Source organism: Glandiceps talaboti, chromosome 11 (assembly GCF_964340395.1).
Source record: "Glandiceps talaboti chromosome 11, keGlaTala1.1, whole genome shotgun sequence".
Classification (NCBI taxonomy): domain Eukaryota; kingdom Metazoa; phylum Hemichordata; class Enteropneusta; family Spengelidae; genus Glandiceps; species Glandiceps talaboti.
Window position 1 is genome coordinate 6,168,171 of NC_135559.1, and position 22,552 is coordinate 6,190,722.

General features: G+C 36.5%; 1 protein-coding gene across 2 annotated transcripts; it reads left to right on the forward strand.

Moving 5' to 3' along the window:
• The first annotated feature begins 6,511 nt into the window (after positions 1–6,511).
• Positions 6,512–22,020, forward strand: LOC144442389 (protein mab-21-like 3). 2 transcript variants are annotated; one of them, XM_078131723.1, is made up of 5 exons: positions 6,512–6,761; positions 7,052–7,770; positions 15,093–15,327; positions 17,011–17,182; positions 17,724–22,020. In XM_078131723.1, the coding sequence occupies exons 2-5, from the start codon at positions 7,239–7,241 to the stop codon at positions 18,060–18,062; spliced, it is 1,278 nt and encodes a 425-aa protein (XP_077987849.1). In that variant the 5' UTR covers positions 6,512–6,761; positions 7,052–7,238; the 3' UTR covers positions 18,063–22,020. The 2 variants fall into 2 exon arrangements, with proteins under 2 accessions (XP_077987849.1, XP_077987850.1); XM_078131724.1 differs by having other exon boundaries at positions 7,055–7,770.
• Positions 22,021–22,552: the final 532 nt, after the last annotated feature.

The following is a 22,552-nucleotide window of genomic DNA, read 5'->3' on the forward strand; positions in this document are numbered from 1 at the left end:
TTAACCTAAGTATGTTTAAAAAAAAAAAAATTAACGAGGAGGGTTTTAGAGAAAGGAAATTGACAGAGGGCCACTTTTAACACAACGGAATTAGGGGAGAGTCATATTTTACGCAACAGCGCCAGGGCTTGATCCCCCTCCCCCTGTATTACTGAAGGCTCCCTAAATAGCTAACTAACACAGATAAATATTGCACCGATAGATTACCCTCTCTTCTTTTTTTGTATCATGCCTATAACCAAATGTAACATGCAGTCCATAACTACAACGGTAAACAATCTGGGGTGCGCCCTCATCGGTATAGTAGTGTCTGTATGTATGACGAAATAGTTTCTAGAGAATAGGTCTATCTCACATTATGGTAGGTCGCTTAGAAAAAAGGCAGTTCCAATGCAATGGCCCCTACAAATGTTAGCTTCTATATTATCAATATAACTGATAATTCAAAGAGATTCTCATGTTGAAATTCTTCCATTTTATTTGAAATAATGGTTTTATTTAATCCAGGAAGTATCACCCACTTCGATAATCAAAGCATGAACAACTGAAAATATTGATTATCTTGATAAAAAAATGACAGGCTTTATATAAATATTTACAATACTCTGCAAATAGTGCATGGCCCCATTGTTCATCAGATAATGCCAGTTGTCCTAAACATGTCATTTTTGTCAGTCTTAAAACACGTTTTGATAGGATTGACCAGTTAAAATTCTAGAACTCTGAACGACCGTCACAACAACGATAAACTGAACAGTACACGTAATAAACAACACAAACTGTCCAGAGGCGAGACTTCAGAACATGTATGTGTGAAAAGCAACGTGTATTATGAACGTTAATACTGACACACTGATGTAGAATGACGCAACACACAACGCCGCAGGGCGTTTATTAAAATAGTGTGTTGCCATGGTGATCTTCTCTCTCGTGATACCTACTGCGTTTCTCTACAGCGACAGCTGTTCATGTATGGGTTATACTGGCTTTTTCATTTCTGAGTCATTTCATGAACAATTTGTTCTTTACTCTGATAAGCAATGGCGTGTTGCCGGTCTAGTTTTTAGTAATCGCTCAAAAAGTCGATAAATAGCGAGTTCACAACCATTTGGAAGTTCAGCCGTGACCAGGCCGGTTTTTGATCAGGTATAATTTATAGAATTTCTTTTGGTGCAACAGGTAAGGTGACTTTTTTCCTCCATTTTCTTCCTTCAAATTGTTTGTGACAAGGTCCATGCAATAATGCAGGCATACACATATTACTTGCATGCGAACTTTCCTCTGTCAGTTCGTTTATGCAAGTCTGTTTATAGTGTCAGCCAATGTATTCATATGGCGATACATTCTGTACATACTAATGTGAGTTAGAACTACACACGGCGACGGCAGGTCACCACGGCAACATGCCACATTATTAATAAACTGTACACGTCTGCATCATATCCCATATGTCCGTACCACCCTGGGGTGACAGTGACCCACCGTATGACCTACAGAACAAAACTCCCCACCCCTGCCTTTTGATGAATACTCAAAGGTTATGTACTATTCATATTTGTGTAAACACGCATAGTGATGGATTATGACTGCCACAGCTGTGTACTAATACCTTGTTACTGCCTCGCATCTACAATAATAGGTCTCCATCTGTGGCATCCGAACACTAAAATCTGCTAAGTTCTATTCAATCAATATCGTCACTCAGGCGGCACTCCGAAAGCCCCGGTCTCAGGTCAAGTATTCGACCCCTCATATATTAATCAGTAATACAATAAAACATTTGTTCTCGTCAAGACAAAGAATAGAAGGAACACGTGATTCGGTAGACGACAATAGACACCTCTATGACGTCACAATAAAAGGTTAGATCAGGCAACCCTGTGATAAACGGAATCAATAAAAGGTACATGGTCCGTGTGTGTGGTAATATCACAATAATCAATATCACAATACAGTTTATTTAGTATCAATTGCAATACAATATCAAACAGAATAACGCTGTCGAAATAGCGACTCGTTTTACTCTAGTATCTAGAAGTATAACTGTTTTCAAAATCTAGGAGCAGTTTTATTAGTATTTTAATTATTCAAACAGGTGTTAGACTTGTAGCCACTGAGACTTATCTACCTGGCCTATCTAATAGCAAACCACATACAGCCACACAGACTTATCTACCTGACCTAACATAACTACTGACAAACCACATCTAGTCACAGACAGCCAAGTCTCTGGACTAATTTAGACTTTCAGCTACTCGAAGAATTATACGATTATGTACTCCATGGCAATACTATAACCTATGACCTCGACCATGACCTTTTAGGTTCGAACTCAACTGACTTGTGAAACTAATTTTATTTGAATAACGATAACTATGAAATGAAATATACAATTTCCATGTTTACAAATACTAAATTCATTACAGTAATTGATAACGTGGGAAGGTTGATTTATTTTGTGATATTAATATTGTATTTAGTCATGTGACGCAATGTATTAATTATGAATATGACCTCCATATCACCTAAGATGGACGATTGTTGACGAAGACCAGTCGTAAAAGACAGATCTGAAGGATTTTGTGTTATTTTGTTTCAAATGAATTCTATGATAATATTCTGCTAAGACATGTTTACTAATCCAATCACGTGACTAGTGCCTGTGAGATTATTACCATAATATTGCATTTAGGCATGTTTAATGGTTGATTTGCTGACGTATTAAAGTTTGGTGCACTAGCATTGTCGAGAAAACCTATATGAGTTTGATACACAATGCACAAACCAATACATTACACTATATGAGGTATTTTTTTTAGATAAAAGTGATGTCTCAATTGGGTACATGGCTAATATTGCTAACAATATGACTGTCAATTCATACAATTGATCCCCTTCGATAAACAGTCAATTCTGTGTGGAAATCGGGTCGAATAGCAGGCGAATAACGACAAGTAGCAGAACAAACGCACGGGTTTCAATGTCCCTATCACGATTACCTCGTCAACACGTCCTCCGGCACATGGGTACTCTAAGTAACGTGGATTCCACACGTCAAAATAGAAAATGACAAATTACATTTTTTTTTAAAAATCCGCACTGAAACTTCAAGAATACATGTATGCGTTCTCAGCTATGGTTATATTCATTCAGTACACCTTTGTTATGTTTTGTTTACGAATGTTCATTTCATTTACCCAACACTTGATTCTTAATGACCCGTGTTGACCGTCCAACAAGGTTACAAATGTCCATTTCTTGGCCATTGTCCAAGAACTTACACCTAACAGGAACAAACATCTACTTCGTTTTACTGTTCACTTTACATCAATTAATTGTGTTTGTCCAACACCAGTATGTCAGGGACTACAACGTACTTGGAAAGGACTTTCGAAATTCACGATACACATGATATAGAGTCGGTGAACTTTATAGGGAATCTAAATATACAAAGCATGGCGAATGACATTTGTGTGTGACGTCACTAAAATAATGAATCTCTGATATTCATCATGTAATATCCTAATCTACATGGCATGCTGCCATGTTCCACAGTTTATGTCACGTGTATTTTAGTCCACGTATTCCTCCTAGTTCTGCAGTTGTACAAGTTGCAAAGTAGGTACATGTAGCCCAGGAATTCATTCTTTCCTGTGTGTACCTCAGAAGTGTAATGAATGCTACCGTAAGGTTCCAAATGATTTGAAACCACATGTTCCTTTAATGGTTATAATACTCATTGCCAATTTCGACAACAATTGCCTTTGTTTTCCATTGTTATTCAATACTGATATCAGGCATAGCCCTATCAAAAGGTTTTCCATTGTTATCTAATACTGATATCAGGCATAGCCCTATCAAATGGCTTCACGTAATACATACGAAATATCCTGGCGTTAGAAGGGATTCCAGTATATGTTCTAATGTAACAATGGGCAGACAAGGATGCCCTTTTTATCGCAGGATATCTAGCATTATGTGGTTTGATGGGGGAAGGCTCGAAAAAGTATGTTATGTCAAAGATGGAAGACAGGGCCCCATTTGTAAATGGCAGTCAGCAATCAAAAGGCTCTGAAGTCAGTTTGAAATCCTTCTAACTTCTCTTGACCTACACTATCGCAAACAATATATAAAAGCATATTTTGGCGTTGTTCTGGCAACTCGGTTCACTTCTAACCATGATCAGCATGTAACTTGAAAGCTATGGATGTACGTCTGAAAGAGCAAGGTCAAGGCTATATTACTTTAGCATTAAGTTCTGTGTAACCATGTACAAGTACAAGTAGAAATAAAAGTCTATCGTTCGATTGTCAAGGTCTCTATACTATACATCTTGAGATGTAAGTGCTTCTTAAATTTACATGACATAGTAACAAACACAAATAAACGTTAAATTTCCAGTGAAATTACTAGTAAAGTGTTTGTTTCCCAATGTATATGGTCTAGAACTGTCTCTTCTCCGTTACTTCTCCGTCCATTCGACAGTCGTAGGTACACCTAAGACCCACATTGTATGTATGTATGTATGTCTGTCTGTCTGTCTGTCTGTCTGTCTGTCTGTCTGTCTGTCTGTCTGTCTGTCTGTCTGTCTGTCTGTCTGTCTGTCTGTCAGTCTGTCTGTCTGTCTGTCTGTCTGTCTGTCTGTCTGTCTGTCTGCCTCTCTCTCCTCTCTCTCTCTCTCTCTCTCTCTCTCTATCTCTCTCTCTCTCTCTCGCTCTCTCTCTCTCTCTCTCTCTCTCCCCTTGAAAAGGGAGAGACCCTATGTCGTCTAGCGGTATCATGTTAGAAAAGTCAAGTACCTGTTTTCATTTTCGTGAAACAGATACCGTGACGGTGCTATATCATGTTACAACTGGCAGCATGTTCCAGGTGACCAATTGCAGTTAGACGACATTTTGTTATTTTATAAGTCGTAGTTCAAAATATTTGTATTTTCACATGCAATTAGGGGAATCAATTTTAAAAATTACTGTAATACTTGACGCTGGTGTTACATTGACAAGTTTTGCCAATCGTCGCCATGGACACACAGCGACCCATGATTTTTATCACGCTGAGAATCATTACATATATATACTATGTGTGTCTCAGACACCCACATGCTACGTATTAACTGAGTGTACCATATTTTGTTTTGTCCATTTGTTCGCCGTATCACAATTCAAATCTTCCCCTTCCGTCATTTTACACAGTGCTATAAAATTGTGGGTTTTAATTGGTTGTTGGCCGCAGGCGGTAGTAATTAATCATTCCTGCAGACAATCACACTCACTACGCTTAAAGAGAACGGATTAGTTTTGTCCTGTATTGTCCGTAAAACCGCCTGAAGTGAAACCAGCTAATCCCCAGTGTAAGTTGTGTAAACCGTCATGGCTGTTGTTTTACTGATGTGGTAAATAACAACACCATTATTCAGTATGCTATAGATAGTAACATTTACTTCTTCATCAAAATGCAGGGTCATAATCGTGGTATTGAGTCATTGTAAGGGCGTGGTCCGGACAAAAAGAAATCCGCAAGGACTGAGAGGTGTTCTTTCTTAATACAAACGAACACACCCTACGACTACTATCTATCAATATCTAACAAAATCTTCATCCTTATGTGTAATTTTACAGTTAAAACAGTGTCGATTTTTTTATGTGTGTTCTAGTCGAGTCATGGACCTCCATCCAGCTGTAGTAACCTCATGGTCCAAAATTGTTGACGTGTTGCTTTTCACCAGACCATGACTAGTGTTGTTCGAGGAATCGTTTTATTTCAAGTATTTACAAATGTATATTTTGCATGATATATGCTGTGCGGTCAATCCTGCAACCTTGTCATGGAACCAGTCCTGTGTGCAACCCCGTCATGGAAAATTATAATTAATAATATGCCATAACTTCATTTGCATACAACTGAACCCTGTAAAATGACGTAACACAATTACAAAATTTAGGTCAAACAGAAGAGTGGTAACAAAAGTTGACGACTTAGCTCTGAAGTACTTGAAAAGCCACCCAACAATTTAACCGAAGTTGTTAGTGGACGGAGAGTAAATTTACGACAGATGCTGTTTTTGATGGCCGGACACGGCGTCAGTGAGTTCAAATATATACAGAATGTGTATATTTATGGTCCACCGTTGATAAAATCAGCTTTCACCATATGACATTCTTTTGTTATCAGCTATTGTTATAACTCATTTAAGAGATAATTTGACTACAACAGTGTCTTATTTTCATTGTGAATAAATTCTCTTCTATTATCCCATTTGAACCATTCAGCTTCTGTGTATATATACTCTAGTCGTCGTGGCTTGACAAACTATAATTACCTGTGTACGATGGATATAAACATGCCGAAACTTGAAACGTCTTTGTGTATGCGATTGTGTTTGATTTAAGAAGTTATTTGATCGTTCTTTTGTTATATTCTGCAGGCGTTGGCGTACCCGGAACTACGGCTGCAATCTTCAGGTGAGATACTATCGCTACGGGGCCTATCTAGATAGTATGGTCGGTTCGAGAAAACTTGTCAAGAGGAAAGACACTTGTTTGCTTAAGTTTGCACACGATTTCCTGACCTTGCTGCCTGCCATGTAGAGATTTTATCTGTACTGCAGGCGTTTAAGTCGTCGTGTACAAGGAACGGTCTTTTGTTTGGCGTTCTACACTCGCAAGGCGTACTTGTGACGAGAAAGAACAATACTGCTTATAACAGTGATTGCATCGACGTCAACCTAATGTCCACAACGATATTGCCGAAGTCATGATAAGGTAACTGTTTGAATTCCTCCGGTGACGTGGTAACAAGATTTTAAATCGGAACACCATTGGTATTTCTGAGTCAGCTGATTTCAACAAACTGTCAAAGATAACCTATGATTTGTATATAGGTGGAAATTAGACACCTCCCATGGAACGGGCATGTGTGTTCACTAACTAGTCGTTTGATCTATTTGGGTCATATGTGTGTACTGGAACGTACAGAGTTGGAGTGCGTGATTATAAATTGATGTGTAAATGTCGTGTTAAGTTAAAGATTTACTCGGACCAATTATTTGCAGCAGGACAACATGAGTAAAGACCGGAGGGGGAAAACCAGGCACTGGAACTATTTGGGCTATTTTTGTCTGTAACCCTCCCGATCCCGAGAATCGTAAACTGAACCCGACTACTGTGTGAGTTAACCTGTGGTTGGAATTAACGTAGGCGACGATGTCTTGAGCTGACGACATATTTAAAGAGTCCAACATGTTCACCGGATTCACAGACGAGAGCGAAGAGTTTTGTTACGATTTAAGAGCCTATGCAAGGACACGAGCACGGATCGATGAATCAGCCGAGACTGATGCCGTGGCGGAAGTTCACGATCTTCTTCTGCCGATTATGAAATTCATACACAAGAAAGATCGGCGTTTTGACAATAATGTTGTTCCAGTAGGCAGCCACACTTTAAACATGAAAGTCGTGGAGTCGGAATCGGCGGACTTTGAATTTCTTGTGCCGATTTTAGGCCTCCCCGACCCAGTCTGGTCTTTTGACGACAGGCCACGACTCTATGAATTCACCTCACTCAAGAACGGCAAGAGTCGCTTGTTACGGCGACATCGGACAAAACCGCTACCGAAGCCAACGACGGGACGCCATTTCCTATGGATTGAGGATCGAGCGATGGGGCGAAGTTGGAACGATTGGATATTTAACAGAGACCTCATTCCGTGTAAGGTCATGATTCGTCTGAGAGAGCTGGTCGAGGCTGCCATATCTGACGGTCAGTCAAAAGGTGAGGCCATTAATGGTATTCTTATGTGTTGTATGCACAACAGGTGGTCGTACAGACTTTCTCTAAAATATTATATTTTGAAAGGTTTCGGGTAATCACGACTCACACGAGACACTTTCACATAATACTTTTGTAGACAATCAACCCTTTGAAATGGCAGTATTAAATCAATTTACCACCGCAGTGTGCGATTTTATTTACATTTGAAAACCTCCAGGCTTTGATGAGCAAACAACAACAGTTTGCGTCTGATGGCCACTATAACCAATTCATACCATCCCTATAAACTATTAGACTTGATGTTGCCTTTGGCAGAAGCGCCGGTAAAATCGATAGACTGAAACTGTAAAAAAAAAATTAAAATAATAAATTTCTTCGCACGACGATGTTTTACCCCATACGGCGGATTATGTAAACTAACGAAGGAATTAATCGCGTTTGAATTGTCACAACCTTCGCATATCTTCTGACTTGTAAAAAGTCAGTGCGTCTCCCGGCAATGAAAACAAAGATCGCAAGGTTAGTTACACAGATATGACTCCGGTCAAGACACATATTATTATCGTGACATCCGGTAACTGTTGTCAAGAAAACGAAAATTAATTTTTTGAAGTTGCGTGACGTCACCGTGACGCAAATGTCACGGTGTATTAAACTTTCGAATCGCAAGAGTTCCTGTATTAAAATATACTGGTATTACAATATTAAGGAACTAAATTTAAAAAAAGAAGATGATTTTTTTTAGTTTTTATACCATCCTGTATGATAGAGGTGGGATCCTGTTCCACACCTTTACGTATAGTTTTGGGCCGGGCACATGTCACTGAGAAAACTAAAGCTGGGGAACTTGACCGTGCATAGATTTAGCAACCCGTCACCCTCTAACAATAGCAATGAATGTATATACCCACACTAATAACATCACCAACCCTCTATAAAGTCAGATACTCTTACTATACTCTGTACACTTTGTAGTTCAATTACGTCCAGTGTAAGATTTTAAAATAACGTCTAATTTAACATTACAAATCCCAAACAATCACTATTCTTAATTAATCACCTTTTTTGGCTAGGGTCCAAACTTAACGAGTTAAGTATTGTTACACTGTGGTAGATTGTGGTCAAATAACATTACCCCCATTGTGTTTCACTCAACTTTAGGTCTTAATGTCTGTACTGCTATTGTTTTTCTTTGTTTTCGGCTTTCTATTGTTTTCGTCCACCAGTTGATGCGAGTGTTTGTGTATAAATTAGTCACTGGTCACGTCTGTGTGTGGTGTGTGTGTGTGTGTGTGTGTGTGTGTGTGTGTGTGTGTGTGTGTGTGTGTGTGTGTGTAATCAACAATGCCATTGTTTTAAACAAGTCTCTATTGTTTGTAGTCATACTAAATAAAGAATAGATTTTGAAACAAAAAGACAAAGAAAAGGGAAATGCATAAAACAATATATTTCCACCGTCAGAGACACACGAATGCGCATAATTACAGTACATTACTTTCAGTCAATCTACTTTTGCATTTTCATCACTATGGACAGAGTAACTAACTGCGAGAGGAGAGAGAGCTACAGAGAGAGAGAGAGAGAGAGAGAGAGAGAGAGAGAGAGAGAGAGAGAGAGAGAGAGAGAGAGAGAGAGAGAGAGAGAGAGAGAGAGAGAGAGAGAGAGAGAGAGAGAGAGAGAGAGAGAGAGAGAGAGAGAGAGAGAGAGAGAGAGAGAGAGAGAGAGAGAGAGAGAGAGAGAGAGAGAGAGAGAGAGAGAGAGAGAGAGAGAGAGAGAGAGAGAGAGAGAGAGAGAGAGAGAGAGACGGTCGGACGGACAGACAGACGCAGACAGTGACTGTCTGTATTTTGGCAGGTCTCCCCAAGCGTGTCCTTTACATTTACTATCGTGTAACTTTTCATGTAGATGCATTTCGTTGAAGTAACGCTCATTATTTAACGGTCTTCGGAAAAAAACATCTAAGCATTTACTTCCCAGTGTGACTGACAGACTAACTAACTCAGTCATTGACACTGACAGACTAACTCTGTCATTGACCGTTCTAGATCATCTTGTGAAAAGAGAGACTGTATAACTGTCGAAAAAACCGCCACGTGTCTTCACGCTTGTATAGTATCTGTCATTGTTGCCATGGTAATTATTGTACCGTTTCGTCAGTGTTTGCAGACTACTGTGTGGCCAGCTAGGCTTCGCCACTGGTCGTAATTATCATTAAAACCCATACAATGATGCCAGCTTATACAAATAGAGCAGAACACAGACTACAATAAGACAGAACCAACGTGTAAATCCAAATAAAATTGGCTTTTTATATACGCATGCGCAACTGCTGATTGTTCATTGTCCATGGATCAAATCTTACACTTCGCTTCAATGGAATCCATGTAAACCGTTCCTTCGCCTGAATGCCCTTTCCCACGCCGGATTTATAGACAGTTACTACTCGACTTTTTATTCGCCATTCAATACACAATAGTGGTACTACAATTGTACACCGGTATCCGTTAGACAAACAGTTGTTTCACGAATTAGATCGAATAGATCTTGCCAATGACAGTATTGCCAAAACGTATTCAGTAAAACACCGACACCATACAGGGTGGTCATCAACGAACAATTTTCATAGGTGCTTTAGTAAAACTCCTCAAACCGTCAATTATATGACAAAACTGTTCTAAATATGTATCAATGAGGAAAAATAGCAGACATACATATTACAAGTTCCTTCGGAGCTACTGAAAACATAAATTTATTGCATTATTTCGCACATTTTTACTACCCACGCTTTGATAGTACTAGTCAAACCAAAAATGCACGTATACATTAAACTACAGAAGAAATGACAATTTGCAACGGAAGGTCAACACATGTTCTATTAAATTTGGTGTATTTTAATACTAAACCTCGTAGGAAAGGCTCACTGAACACAAAACCCATGTCACTAGAAAATTGCACGCACCAGCAAGCTTCATTGAGCTTGTTGGTTGGACTTACGCCAATTTACACATGCAAGGTTAATTACCACATAAATTTGAAGAGAGTATGCAATGTGAGATTTGTTGAAACAACGGATAGTAAAGCCTGTACTACACCTCTTGAAGTTTGTCACACTACATAAAGTGGCCAGGTTCTCACACAGTTGATTGCCGTACTCGAAAAAAGCGCCAAGAAAATTCAGATGATTTACGTCATAGCTTTTATTACTAGGGGGTCAACGATATGTTTGTCAGTCAGCAGTTTTTTGCACAGATTTTTTTTTTACGATGTTTGATGTATTTATTTAACAGTTGTATCGAGCCCTTCAAGCCAAAACCGACTGCCATGTTGTTTTCCTCCCTACCTTCTTGTTCAATACTTATTTTATACCAACTTACAACAACTGTATCTCTACTAAACTAGATGTCCAATGTCTTATTTTGTCAAAGTAGTACTGCTGCAATATCACTTTTTCTTAAAATTAACACGTTCCGTTTGTAGCCCGTCCATATTCTGATTGTAACACGATTTCTCAGAAGACAAATGTACACATTTAGGATATTTAAAACGGAATGACAATTAATGTTAAGATCTGTCAAAAAAATTACAGAAATATGTCAGTGAATTTGTTCAAATATGTATTTGCAATAAAGTTGTGGCACATTACTAAGAACTAAATCTCAAGTGAACCCTCCCAAGTTGAACTACGAGTGAACCCAAGCATTTTAAACTCATATTGCTCGTCCAGCCGACAAAGACATCACAGTGACTGTGGCTTAGTTTATGATAAAAAATGGTATAGCTAACTACGTGTAATGGCGCTTTTCGATTGATTACGTTCAAAAGAGATTATTATGTGTGCGTCTTTGAATATACGTAACAAAGAAAAGGCCATTGAATGGCTGTTAACAGTAGTAGTGAGATTCATTGTACAATCGACAAGTAAAAGGCGTGGCTGTTGATCATCAGTTTAGCATGTTCCTTCCATAAAGATACGTGGTGACGACACATATCTCTACGTTCATCGTCAACTACTCGAGGTACGAGAACAGATAAAATAGACGGAATAACATCGATCATGTTTATATATAGACTAAGTTTGTTTGTATAAATGACATTGAATGATTTGAGTTCATTCTCACAATTTGACGCCAAGATATGGCGTAAACCACAGCTGTCATGTAGATAACAACTTGACTATTGTCGTGGAAGCCAGGTGTAAAACAATAGTGTGTACCCTATGTAGTTTGGGGATTATTTCACTTTCATATTAACAACTAAATACTATCTGAAGGGGATTAAAAGTTAAAGTTAGAAACAATAGTTGTCTGACAGAGCTATAAGTTGGTTCTGGATAAAACAATGGTCACCTTGGCCTGACTGGTAAGGTACACTAGCCTAGCAGTAGCCTATACGAGAACATGGGATTCCAACACTGGAGTACTTTAAATAACTAATAACTTATGACTGCTACATTGGTCCCGAATAGTCAAATAATGTATGTGTTAAGGGTAGAATTAGTTTACCATTGATGTATTGATGAAAAACAATATGTGCATGGACTCAATTTAACAAATGTTGACCGTGTTTATATATGCCGTCAAAAAGGTGAATAACTATACATGTATATATATATATATATATATATACACACACAACTATTCATTCAAAGAGATTCCACGTCAGTCAGAGTCTTTCGTCATTTCTAAAAATACTACTCCAATCAGCTGCAGTACAAGTGCTTCATGATTATTGACAGCTACTGGTAAAGCCAAGAAAAATTGACAGATCCAACGACCGTGTTCCTGAACATTCTAATGTTACAATTTGTGTGACATACTAGGCATTTACATATTACGACGTTGAATGTTAAAATTACACGTGTCAATATCACAAGGATTACATTCTGTTATATTTCACATTGTTATACAGATTTCACATATTTACATGGAATGGAATAAATTGATAAAGCTCTGGTTACCAGTGAATCTCTTTAATCTTGTACATTACTATAGATTATTTCAACTAAATTCTAGTATATTTACGTTGTTTATTCTCTACTTTCTCAATGTCGTTTGTAGAATGTATACTTCCGTGATATTTGTAATTATCAAACCATAATACATTATCAGAGATCCGTCGTCGTGTTAGCAATTACGAACGAACTTTGTTCGACGTCTAGGTAGAAAAGAAACCTTATCAGAAAAAAGTTCACGAGTGCAATTTGAAGACAATGCTATTGTTAATTTTGACTGCAGAACCATAATACTCGGTATATTATATATACAATTAATAGTTGGATAAATCGTTTTTGTCACTTATTACTTTCACAATCATTAATTCAATTACTGGCATCTAGATTACATTTATTTCAAAGTATTTGCGATTATATTTTAAAAGATCTATAAATTTAAAGTTGGTTCACGTATTGAAATTAGCTGTACCTCGCTCCTGTAAACGCGATATCATGTCTCTCTCTGAGCTATTATAATGATTTGTGGGTATGTTACAATGTGAGACAACACCTTGCTGACAGAACGTCGTGTCAATGTCACAGTGCAATGATAACGAGTATATATTTTATCCAACATGACACGACTTTGGCCTCTAAAACTAACAGTTTGAGTACTGTACGAAGGGTTTATGGAGTACATTGTACATTGATCATATTGTCTCAGGTCCGATAATACAACAATAAACAATGAGTGATTATGAACGACCTGATTTTAAGACCGACAGTCCTGTAATCTCTGTTTGAGGAGATTGTTTTAAAACACAGCAAATAACAATACTGGTATTTATAGTATAACTCCAAACCTTGCAGTTAGTTTTATCAGTGAGGATAAAGTGTTTTTTTTTATTTAGGTCACTCAACTTTATGAAAGATGGAACACCCGTGACTTGATTCTTGATTTGATTAAAAAGGGTTTTAAACACATCATTATTCAGGGCATCTTGACAAGGTAACAAAAGAAGACGTTAAGCAAATAATCAGGATTATTTTGACAACTTGAAAAGGGTGTGTGCCACTTTTTGAAATGTCAGTGTGAAATATTGTTCTTCTGTTTGTTTATGGCGATACACTAGCCCTGGAGATCAAATTAGAAAAAAAGTACTAGAGTTGTACAGGGGGGACGTTTGTGACGTGTAAGAACCATAGCTGAGTTGCTAATACGACATAGTAGGGTTTTGTATTTGCTTAGCAATCTCTCATCATTACGGTGTGCGTGTTATTGCCCAAAGTGTATTTACACCTCGTTGCATATGATAAATTTAATACTTCACAAAGCTGTTTAGATGGAAGTGTTATTTTATGTTGTATGATTGTGTCGTTTTTACGATGTGATTTGTTCTAGTTAATATAGCGCCATTATATTGTGCAAAGTCCTGTATTTTGTTGTGTTGTGATTTCTTGCAATATGCTATGTTGCTGTACTAGGACAAAACAGACTGACGTGTGGTTTCGATAACGCCCAATTTCAAAATGGGATGGGTAGATAGGATTTATTTATTTATTTATTTTATCTTCGAAGATTTGTTCAAATGTTCTCTTCATAACAACAGAGACTTCTCATCGATGTAATCACACTTTCTGTACGATACGCAGAAGACATCGTGTGGTACGCTTTATTCCACCATGTATAATATTTCTCGTGCGACTTTCGCAAAATTTTTCGATTTTTTCAATAATTTTTTCGAATTACCTAAAAAAAAAATGTATAAAGTGGCAGTAAAAAACTAGGTTGGGTTTCAGTACAGGAACTAAATATTTTTTTTGGCCTTATGAATCTCTTGGTCTTTATTTTGTCGCGTTGCTATATGCTGTTCTGTTGCTTGGCTCTATGTTGCTTTGCCCTGCTATACAAAGCATTGCGTTGTTGTAGTTTATACCGGACCGTTCCGCTCTAGCTAGTAGATACACTACTATTATGACGAATTTTTAGTTTATAATAAAATATTACAGTTATGCCATGTTTCACTTGTCACTACCATTCCGTATAAATCAGTCACATCAAATAAAGCATGAGTGATCAAATAATCTTCTTTTTTTTTAAATACAAAATATTATATTTTCATTTCTATTTCTTCAGTAAGTGTCACAAACAACATCGGCGTAGTCTAGTGCTATCCTTCATCGAATCTCAAGATCTCGGCTGATTCGATACCACGTTGTCATCCAGACCACGCTCAATACTAAAGGGCCGACTTCCTTCCATTGAAACAACATATAAAATAAAAACTTCAATTTGGTATACTTCTACATAATTAAGACATATCTATTTTATCAACCGAGTAGTTTTTTCTTTCAACTAAATCTAAACTTTCCTTCATCTCTCTCACACCAGGTGCAGTAGCTATTTTGCCCTTCCAGAAAGGCTCATCTGCCATCCGTCTTCGAATACACTTCAGTAGAGGTGCCGTCCATGCAGTACTACGTCCGTCGGTACTCTCCGAGGGAGGTGGATTCCCCTCCGAAGTACATGCTGAATGGCCAAGGACCCATCTTTGGCCTCCAGTGTACAAACTGAAAGAAATCCGACGAATTGGTACTGATTCAATCGCAATAGATGACTTATATTGGTGAGTACATTAATTTTGTACATCATATCAATATAAACGGGAACTTTATTATTTTTGGGATTATTTCGGTTTTGCATAAAACACAACTTAAACTATAAATGCATTCTGTCCAGTGTTACATAAATTAACTGAGATACCATGTTTTATCAACAGAAAAAATTGCATACATCATCCAAACCTCGTATTTTGTCAATTTATGCTTTGAAGTAAATATAATGTTTATATGTTTATACGTGTTTTTGCACTTCTCTGAGACCCCGGTGTAAATGTCAATTCATTTCCTTGTAAAAGAAAAGTTCGGTAAATAATTTATTTCAATTTGTCTAAATGCGATGTTATACAGTGTCCTGTTAAATAGTCAGTGGTGATTATATATTTTTAGTCAGTCGGATAACGTACATTTTTGTAAGCCATTCTTCAGGTCACACTGAAACCAAATTAAAACCAAAAAAAACCTGCGAGATCTTTAACGAAGCATGTCTAATTGTAATTAGCTACTGTAATACTGATTTCAACTGTCGACACAACTGCCACTTTACTAAATATCACACATATCTAAGTTACCAATATGTCACTGACGTAATTCTCTTAAGATTAAAAGGTATACGTGTAAGTATTCATATCAACAGTTGAGAGTGTTGCCCAGAAGCCTGCAACAAATTTGAAGTGTTGTTATATACGATTTAATTATAATTAAAAACCATTGTAGATTAACTATTTGACACGTTTAACTCTTCTTGTTGTACTTGCTGATAACTCAATGTCACATGATCAAGTCGTTCTGTGTTCGCCCCACACGCTGTCATAGATGCCTTTCTTATGTAACTATGTGATACAGTATTTAAAAAGTCGAAATTTGGCATGGTACTAGATACAACACGAAATTGTCGTAGAAACACTTTTATTTTCAATAAATCGTCATTGCTTCAATACAGTTATTTCTCCGATTTTTGGAAAAAATACAGATCGTGTTTTTAACTGTGTTAATGAAAATATCAGTCCAATCATATACAACAAATTTAATAATTATCCAATTTGTGTTCTTGTATTACAAAGTATGATATTATACTATCAATATGGTAACGTAATAAGCAAAATATGAATATTGATATCGAATAATCATAGTGATTACATAATCTATTTGCGTGAATACAAACTAATTATTGTACAACCCTCTATTGCAATGTCACATCTAGATCTGTAACCGTTTTCTACCACATGTTTTAAAGCCCGTTAACTTTTCAAGTTATATACATTTACAATAAATTGGTATCATTCGTAACAACGTGTGAGATTGTCTGGCGGTGAAAAGACAGCGCGAATGTGTTCTTTTAAATACAAACGTACGTAATGTACGGCTTTTCAGTTTACTACTAAACGACTATTTACGCGCGTGTTAGGATAATAGAAGTTCTTTTGTGTACCATCCTGAATACAGAACTGAATTGGTCCCCTGACACCATGTGGTCGTACACTGCAGCTTGAATAGGTGAATTATGGAGGTAGGAAAGACTTCCTACCTCCATGGTTGAATGGCTGTGTTCTAAATGTATGTAGCTAAATGAAATAAAATATAAATTATAATAACATACTAGTAATATAATATTAATATGTGTAGGATATGGGAAGGTGTGTAGATCTATGCAAGTAAAGCTGAGTCATTGATATTGTCTACTTCCACAGGACGCAGTCTTACGCTCGTACTGAACAAGCTTTATTGAAGAGTATTGATAGAGATGGTGGATGTCGTCGACTTTGTCTTCGTGTTATGGAAAAACTGCGACAGGAACATTGGTGTCAGGGTATGGGTACAGAGGCCGGTACTGAACCACCGCTTACATACTTGCATTTACAAGTGAGTATACTGTATTTTATAGCACGTTACGTTACCCTTGACAACCGACCAATTTGACCTGGTTTTACAGTGAGTGCGAGTGTAAATGTGAAAGCATGGGATGAGGATGCAGTTGTATAATGAACGTAGTGAAATCGTGAGATCGTCACCATGAAGGGAGGCGTGGTTTTAGTAGGAAATAGGAGGTGTGGTATTAGTAGAAGATACAGACAGGCAGTGTACAGGAATACAGTATTTTTTAGCCTGTATATGAGACTTACTCCCGTTGGTCACCCTAAAACTAAAATTAAAAAAAATTAAATGAAAATTCGGCGCTAATGCAACTCGTTGTAAGTTTACATGTACTGATGAGAAGTGCAAAATCAGACATTATCTTTAGCAGTAAACACTTTTTCTTACAAAATGACGATTATTTCCAGTCTTATTGAACAATTACTAACGTTTTTTTTTTCTGATATGCCAAGTTCACATAGGAAGAAAGTATATATCATTGTACAACTGTGTTTTCGATGAAATTTTTCTGAAACTCTTTTTTTTTTAGTCTCATCTGTTTTGGTTTTGTGAAGAGTGGCCCTCAACGGTGGATTGGATGCCAGTGAAATTACCAATACGTTTTATCGGTATAGTGCGACGACTGTTCGAACGTGTACAGCGAAGAAACTGTCCACATTATTTCCTCAGCAGCTTGAACTTATTCAAAGACCACCTAGGGAAACTGAAAGATGAGGAAGGACTTAAGGCCGTGGAGAAAAACCTTGAAATGTTCATCGAATCACCGAACTTTTTCCTTCGAGAGAGCACTCCTCCGTGTATCGAATTGCCTGATATACTTAAAGATAGTCCGGAAAGTACTCTAAAACAGGCGGACGTGGACGATTAAAGAGTACGAGTACCCGACAGACGTTGTACAGCTCAAATAGTGTACATCATGCATACTAGAAGTTTCTGTGTTAAAAAATAATGTTGGTCGCGTGAGGGCGATATTGTGACAAAATGATATGAGATATGAACGTTCGTGTAAGGCAAGAAGTACAGCGAGAATGTAATAAACTTGAAGATTTCAAACCTTCACTTTAGAATTACAGAGATGGTCCATAATAATAATTTGAAGAAACAGTGTATATAAAGCAAGATATCTTTACTATCGTGGTGGGGCTGAGATTTCCTCTGATATCAATGTACAAATACATGTAACTATATATAAGGACTATATTTGTATTTATCTTTATTTATCAACTGACAACCGCCATCTAGTGGCAGAAATAGTTGATAGATTTCACTGACTATATTTACCAATTAGCTATCTTGTAGAGGTAATATTATGTAGTGAGAGGTAATGTTATGTAGCGAGAGGTAGGTAACATTATGTAGTGAGAGCTAATATGTATGTAGTGGGAGGTAACATTATGTATTGAGAGGTAATATTATGTAATGAGAGGTAACGTTATGTAGTGAGAGGTAACGTTATGTAGTGAGAGGTAAAGTTATGTAGTGAGAGGTAACGTTATGTAGTGAGAGGTAACGTTATGTAGTGAGAGGTAACGTTATGTAGTGAGAGATGATATGATGTAGTGAGAGGCAACGTTATGTAGTGAGAGGTAACGTTATGTAGTGAGAGGTAACGTTATGTAGTGAGAGGTAACGTTATATAGTGAGAGGTGATATTTTGTAGTGAGAGGTAAAATGTAATGGGAGGTAACGTTATGTATTGAGAGGTGATATTATGTAGTGAGAGGTAAAATGTAATGGGAGGTAAAGTAATGTAATGAGAGGTAAAGTTATGTAGTGAGAGGTGATATTATGTAGTGAGGTATAAATGGAAAAAATGAGATAAGGAATTTTTATTAAAAATTAGAGATAGTGTTCATTGACAAAGGTAATATGGATGACATTTTGTCAGCAACAGTTTGTAAGTTTTAACAACTGCTCTGCTATTCCATAAGTTACCACCGTGCTGTTAGTCAACATTGGGACTACTATGATCTGTTTGACCTCTATGATACTCGACACTTTATCAACAAAATTAGAAGAACACAAGTGATAATTTTACTGTTCCTTTTTTTTTGAGATTATGTCAATTTTATTTACTGAAGAGATTTAAGTATGTAGTGAGCGTAAAAGAAGTGAGGACATTAGGAGAAATGAGAGATGTTATCCAAAACTTACTCATATATTTTGCAATATGTATAAAGTATATATATCCGTCCACATTTATGTATGTAATTAGGTAGTCTTTATTAATAGATTGTAGCTACGTATTTCCGTTTCCGGTATAGCATAAAATAGTCTCAGCCACCAGAACCAGGTTAAAATTATTCAGTAGGTAAATTTCTGGGTCTGGACCCAATCTTGAGTGTAAGATACGTCGTGTCGCTCGCCCTCATCGGACGTGGGCAGACGGGTGTGTGAGGGCGCCCGTCACGGCGTACCTTACAGCCCAAAGTTACAGACTGGACCCAATCGAGGTCTTGTGATGCAGGCCAACAATTGAATGGGTCCGGCCGACAACTAGACATTCTGGGGTTGTAGAATTAATGTACAACCATATCAATATTATGTAAACTTAAAAATTTGCAATTGTATATATCTTGTTTTAGTATGTGGTGTGTATATAAATCACCTTTCAATGTATATTGATCATATATACTAGTACTGTATATTCACTCTAGCTTAGAAATATAGTTATATATAGATATCGTAACCTTTAACCTCGTGAATCGTGACCTTTGACCTTACAGAACATAACAAAATGTTGACTGAGTGCAGAGACGGTTTTGGTACTTTTTTTTTCAATTTACGACAATGTACGTTTTTTGTGAATTTCAGAACACTACTGTCTGCGTCACTTTGTCAATATTAATGATAAAAATAACGGGTTAATATAAATGCAGACATTTACCAATCGTATTGTTAATATTTGATAGTTGGTCACAACCTAATGAATGTATGGGTTGTGTTGTTGTACAGTGGAGGTAAATATCGTATTTGAACAGAAACATTGCATTGTAGAATTTCAAGTATATGGAAATAACACCAGGGTTCTCAAACTGACACACCTTGAAATATACCTGTATAATTATACAGGTATCTATTAAATAAATACTACGCAAATCCGGAAATGATGCAAACGTTCCCCGCGTGTCGGTATTTTCCGCGAAATTGAAATTAGAAAAAAAAGAATAAATAGAAAAATGACAGCGCCATGTGTTGATTGTGACTAAACATACAAACTGTATGTTGTTTTCTTTCTGTGTTTTTCCATCAAAGTCTCGTAAGACGCCATTTTTAATAATGGTTTCAATGAAACCTGTAAAGCAACCTAGATGAAAGTGTTACTTTACTAAGGTCACCTTTAACCTTGTGACCTCTGAACCCTAAAAATTGTATCGCACTTTTTAATTGATTGATATTTCATATGTTCCTTTCGCGATACTCTTTGTTTTTTTCCTTTGAGTGGCATCGACACGTTGTGTTTTTGAAGGCAGGATTCCAACTTTCAAAACTATGAAGTGTTGTATTCAAAGCTGACAGTCGACTACATGTATTTGGTTAGTCCATTCACAAAAGTTGTAACAGTAATTTATAGTGAAAGTGGTTGTGCGTTCTGGTCACACAACTTAAAGTAAAACAATTCAAGTGACAAGGTTTTATTTTTGTCGTGTTCCTGGTTTGTCTCGTTAATTCTTTTTTTTTTTTGTTTCTCAAATAATGTTGGGTTATTTTCCTCTTCAAAGACCAGATTCGAATCTTTCCTGTAAAAAAAAAATGCTGATGTCATTTAGAAATATCTTTATTGTGTAATGTCAGAGAAGGTCATACTACAGGAAACTGTATAAAACGATTTTATATATATTTACTTTTTGTCTGATTTACAGAAAATATAATTAGAACGTCCAAATAAAAGCAATAAAACCGTCAGAATAGATTTATATTAACGGTGAAACCATCAGAGTGATTGTAACTTACTTTTAACATCATTATTAACTCTTTCAAATTCCCGTTTTATGTTTTCTTTTGCAGTGGTTGCAATCTTTTTTGTTGGTATCTGTTTTCTGTGTTATCAACTTTATGTCAATAGTATAATTTTTATGCCTCTTTACATCAACCCTATTTACTCAAACATATATATCTAGTTTCCCTGTCTAGACAACTCTGGACTTTGAACTCTAATGTTTACATTTTAAAATATAAAGGGACACGATACCACATACTGACATTTAATGTAAAAGTTAAGTTTTTAAAAAATGAAAAAAATTAATATATGAATGCATATGATGTACGTCTGTAAATTAATAATTTGTATAAAATTAATAAAAAGACTTTTGAGTTGTAAGGGAAATACAAATTTGAACCCGATTTTTAAACAACTCGAGGAGAATTGTATAGAATTTAAGATACGTATCAATTTTATTTTGTGAAGAAACACAGTTTTGGTGATTAATATGAGGAGCAAGTAAATTTTACAGAGATGATAATGTAATATAAAAACTTATGATTTTTTTTCAAGTTCAAACAGATCAAAGATCCAAAACCTACCCATTACTCATACAGACGTGTTCGGAAGTGTTCCTTTGAAGTTAATATTCTTTTGGTATCATTTGTGAAATGACATGCAAACAAACAAACACAAAACAAACAAACAAACAACGATGACGACCGTCACGACAGTACGACAACATAGTTTTGATAATATATAAAATATTCATAATATTTCGTTGCATAAAACTCACTAATTTGGGACTAAACAGAGTCATTACAATTGTAGATGAATTTTTGTGAGTAGAGTTATTAAAATCATGCAAAATGAAAATTCAAACCATCATGGAAAATGAATAAAGAGAGACCGTTTTTGAAAAATATGGATTTGTGTTACCTTGTGTCGTTATTACTTCAAAGAATGTGTGTAAGTAATAAGACTACAGATGACGTAAATAACATTATAATAAACTGGTAAAATCTAACTTTTTGCTAGTCATTGTTGTTGTTAAATTGCATTATCTGGGGAGGGCAGGGCAGGGCAGGGGAGGTTAATTCTTGTTGTGTGTTAAGAATGTATACATCCAAAATTAAAGCATACTTAACATAACAATCACTTGCTTTGGCAAGAACTCAAACCCGGTATAATGGTTCGATTCGATGGTATAAGTTCATAATTGTACGCACGTATTATATATGTCGAATATACCCTATTATGCCAGAAACTGTCGGCGTGCTAGCATGGATGGTGATATGTTGACACTGACGATTTTACAAGATAATAGAGTAGTTTATTCTACTAGTAGATGTAAAGTTAATATTTACACTTGAGTAAATAAAGCTCAGAAACAGAGTTTGTGTTACATAGCGTATTTAGCATCCACCCAAGTTGGT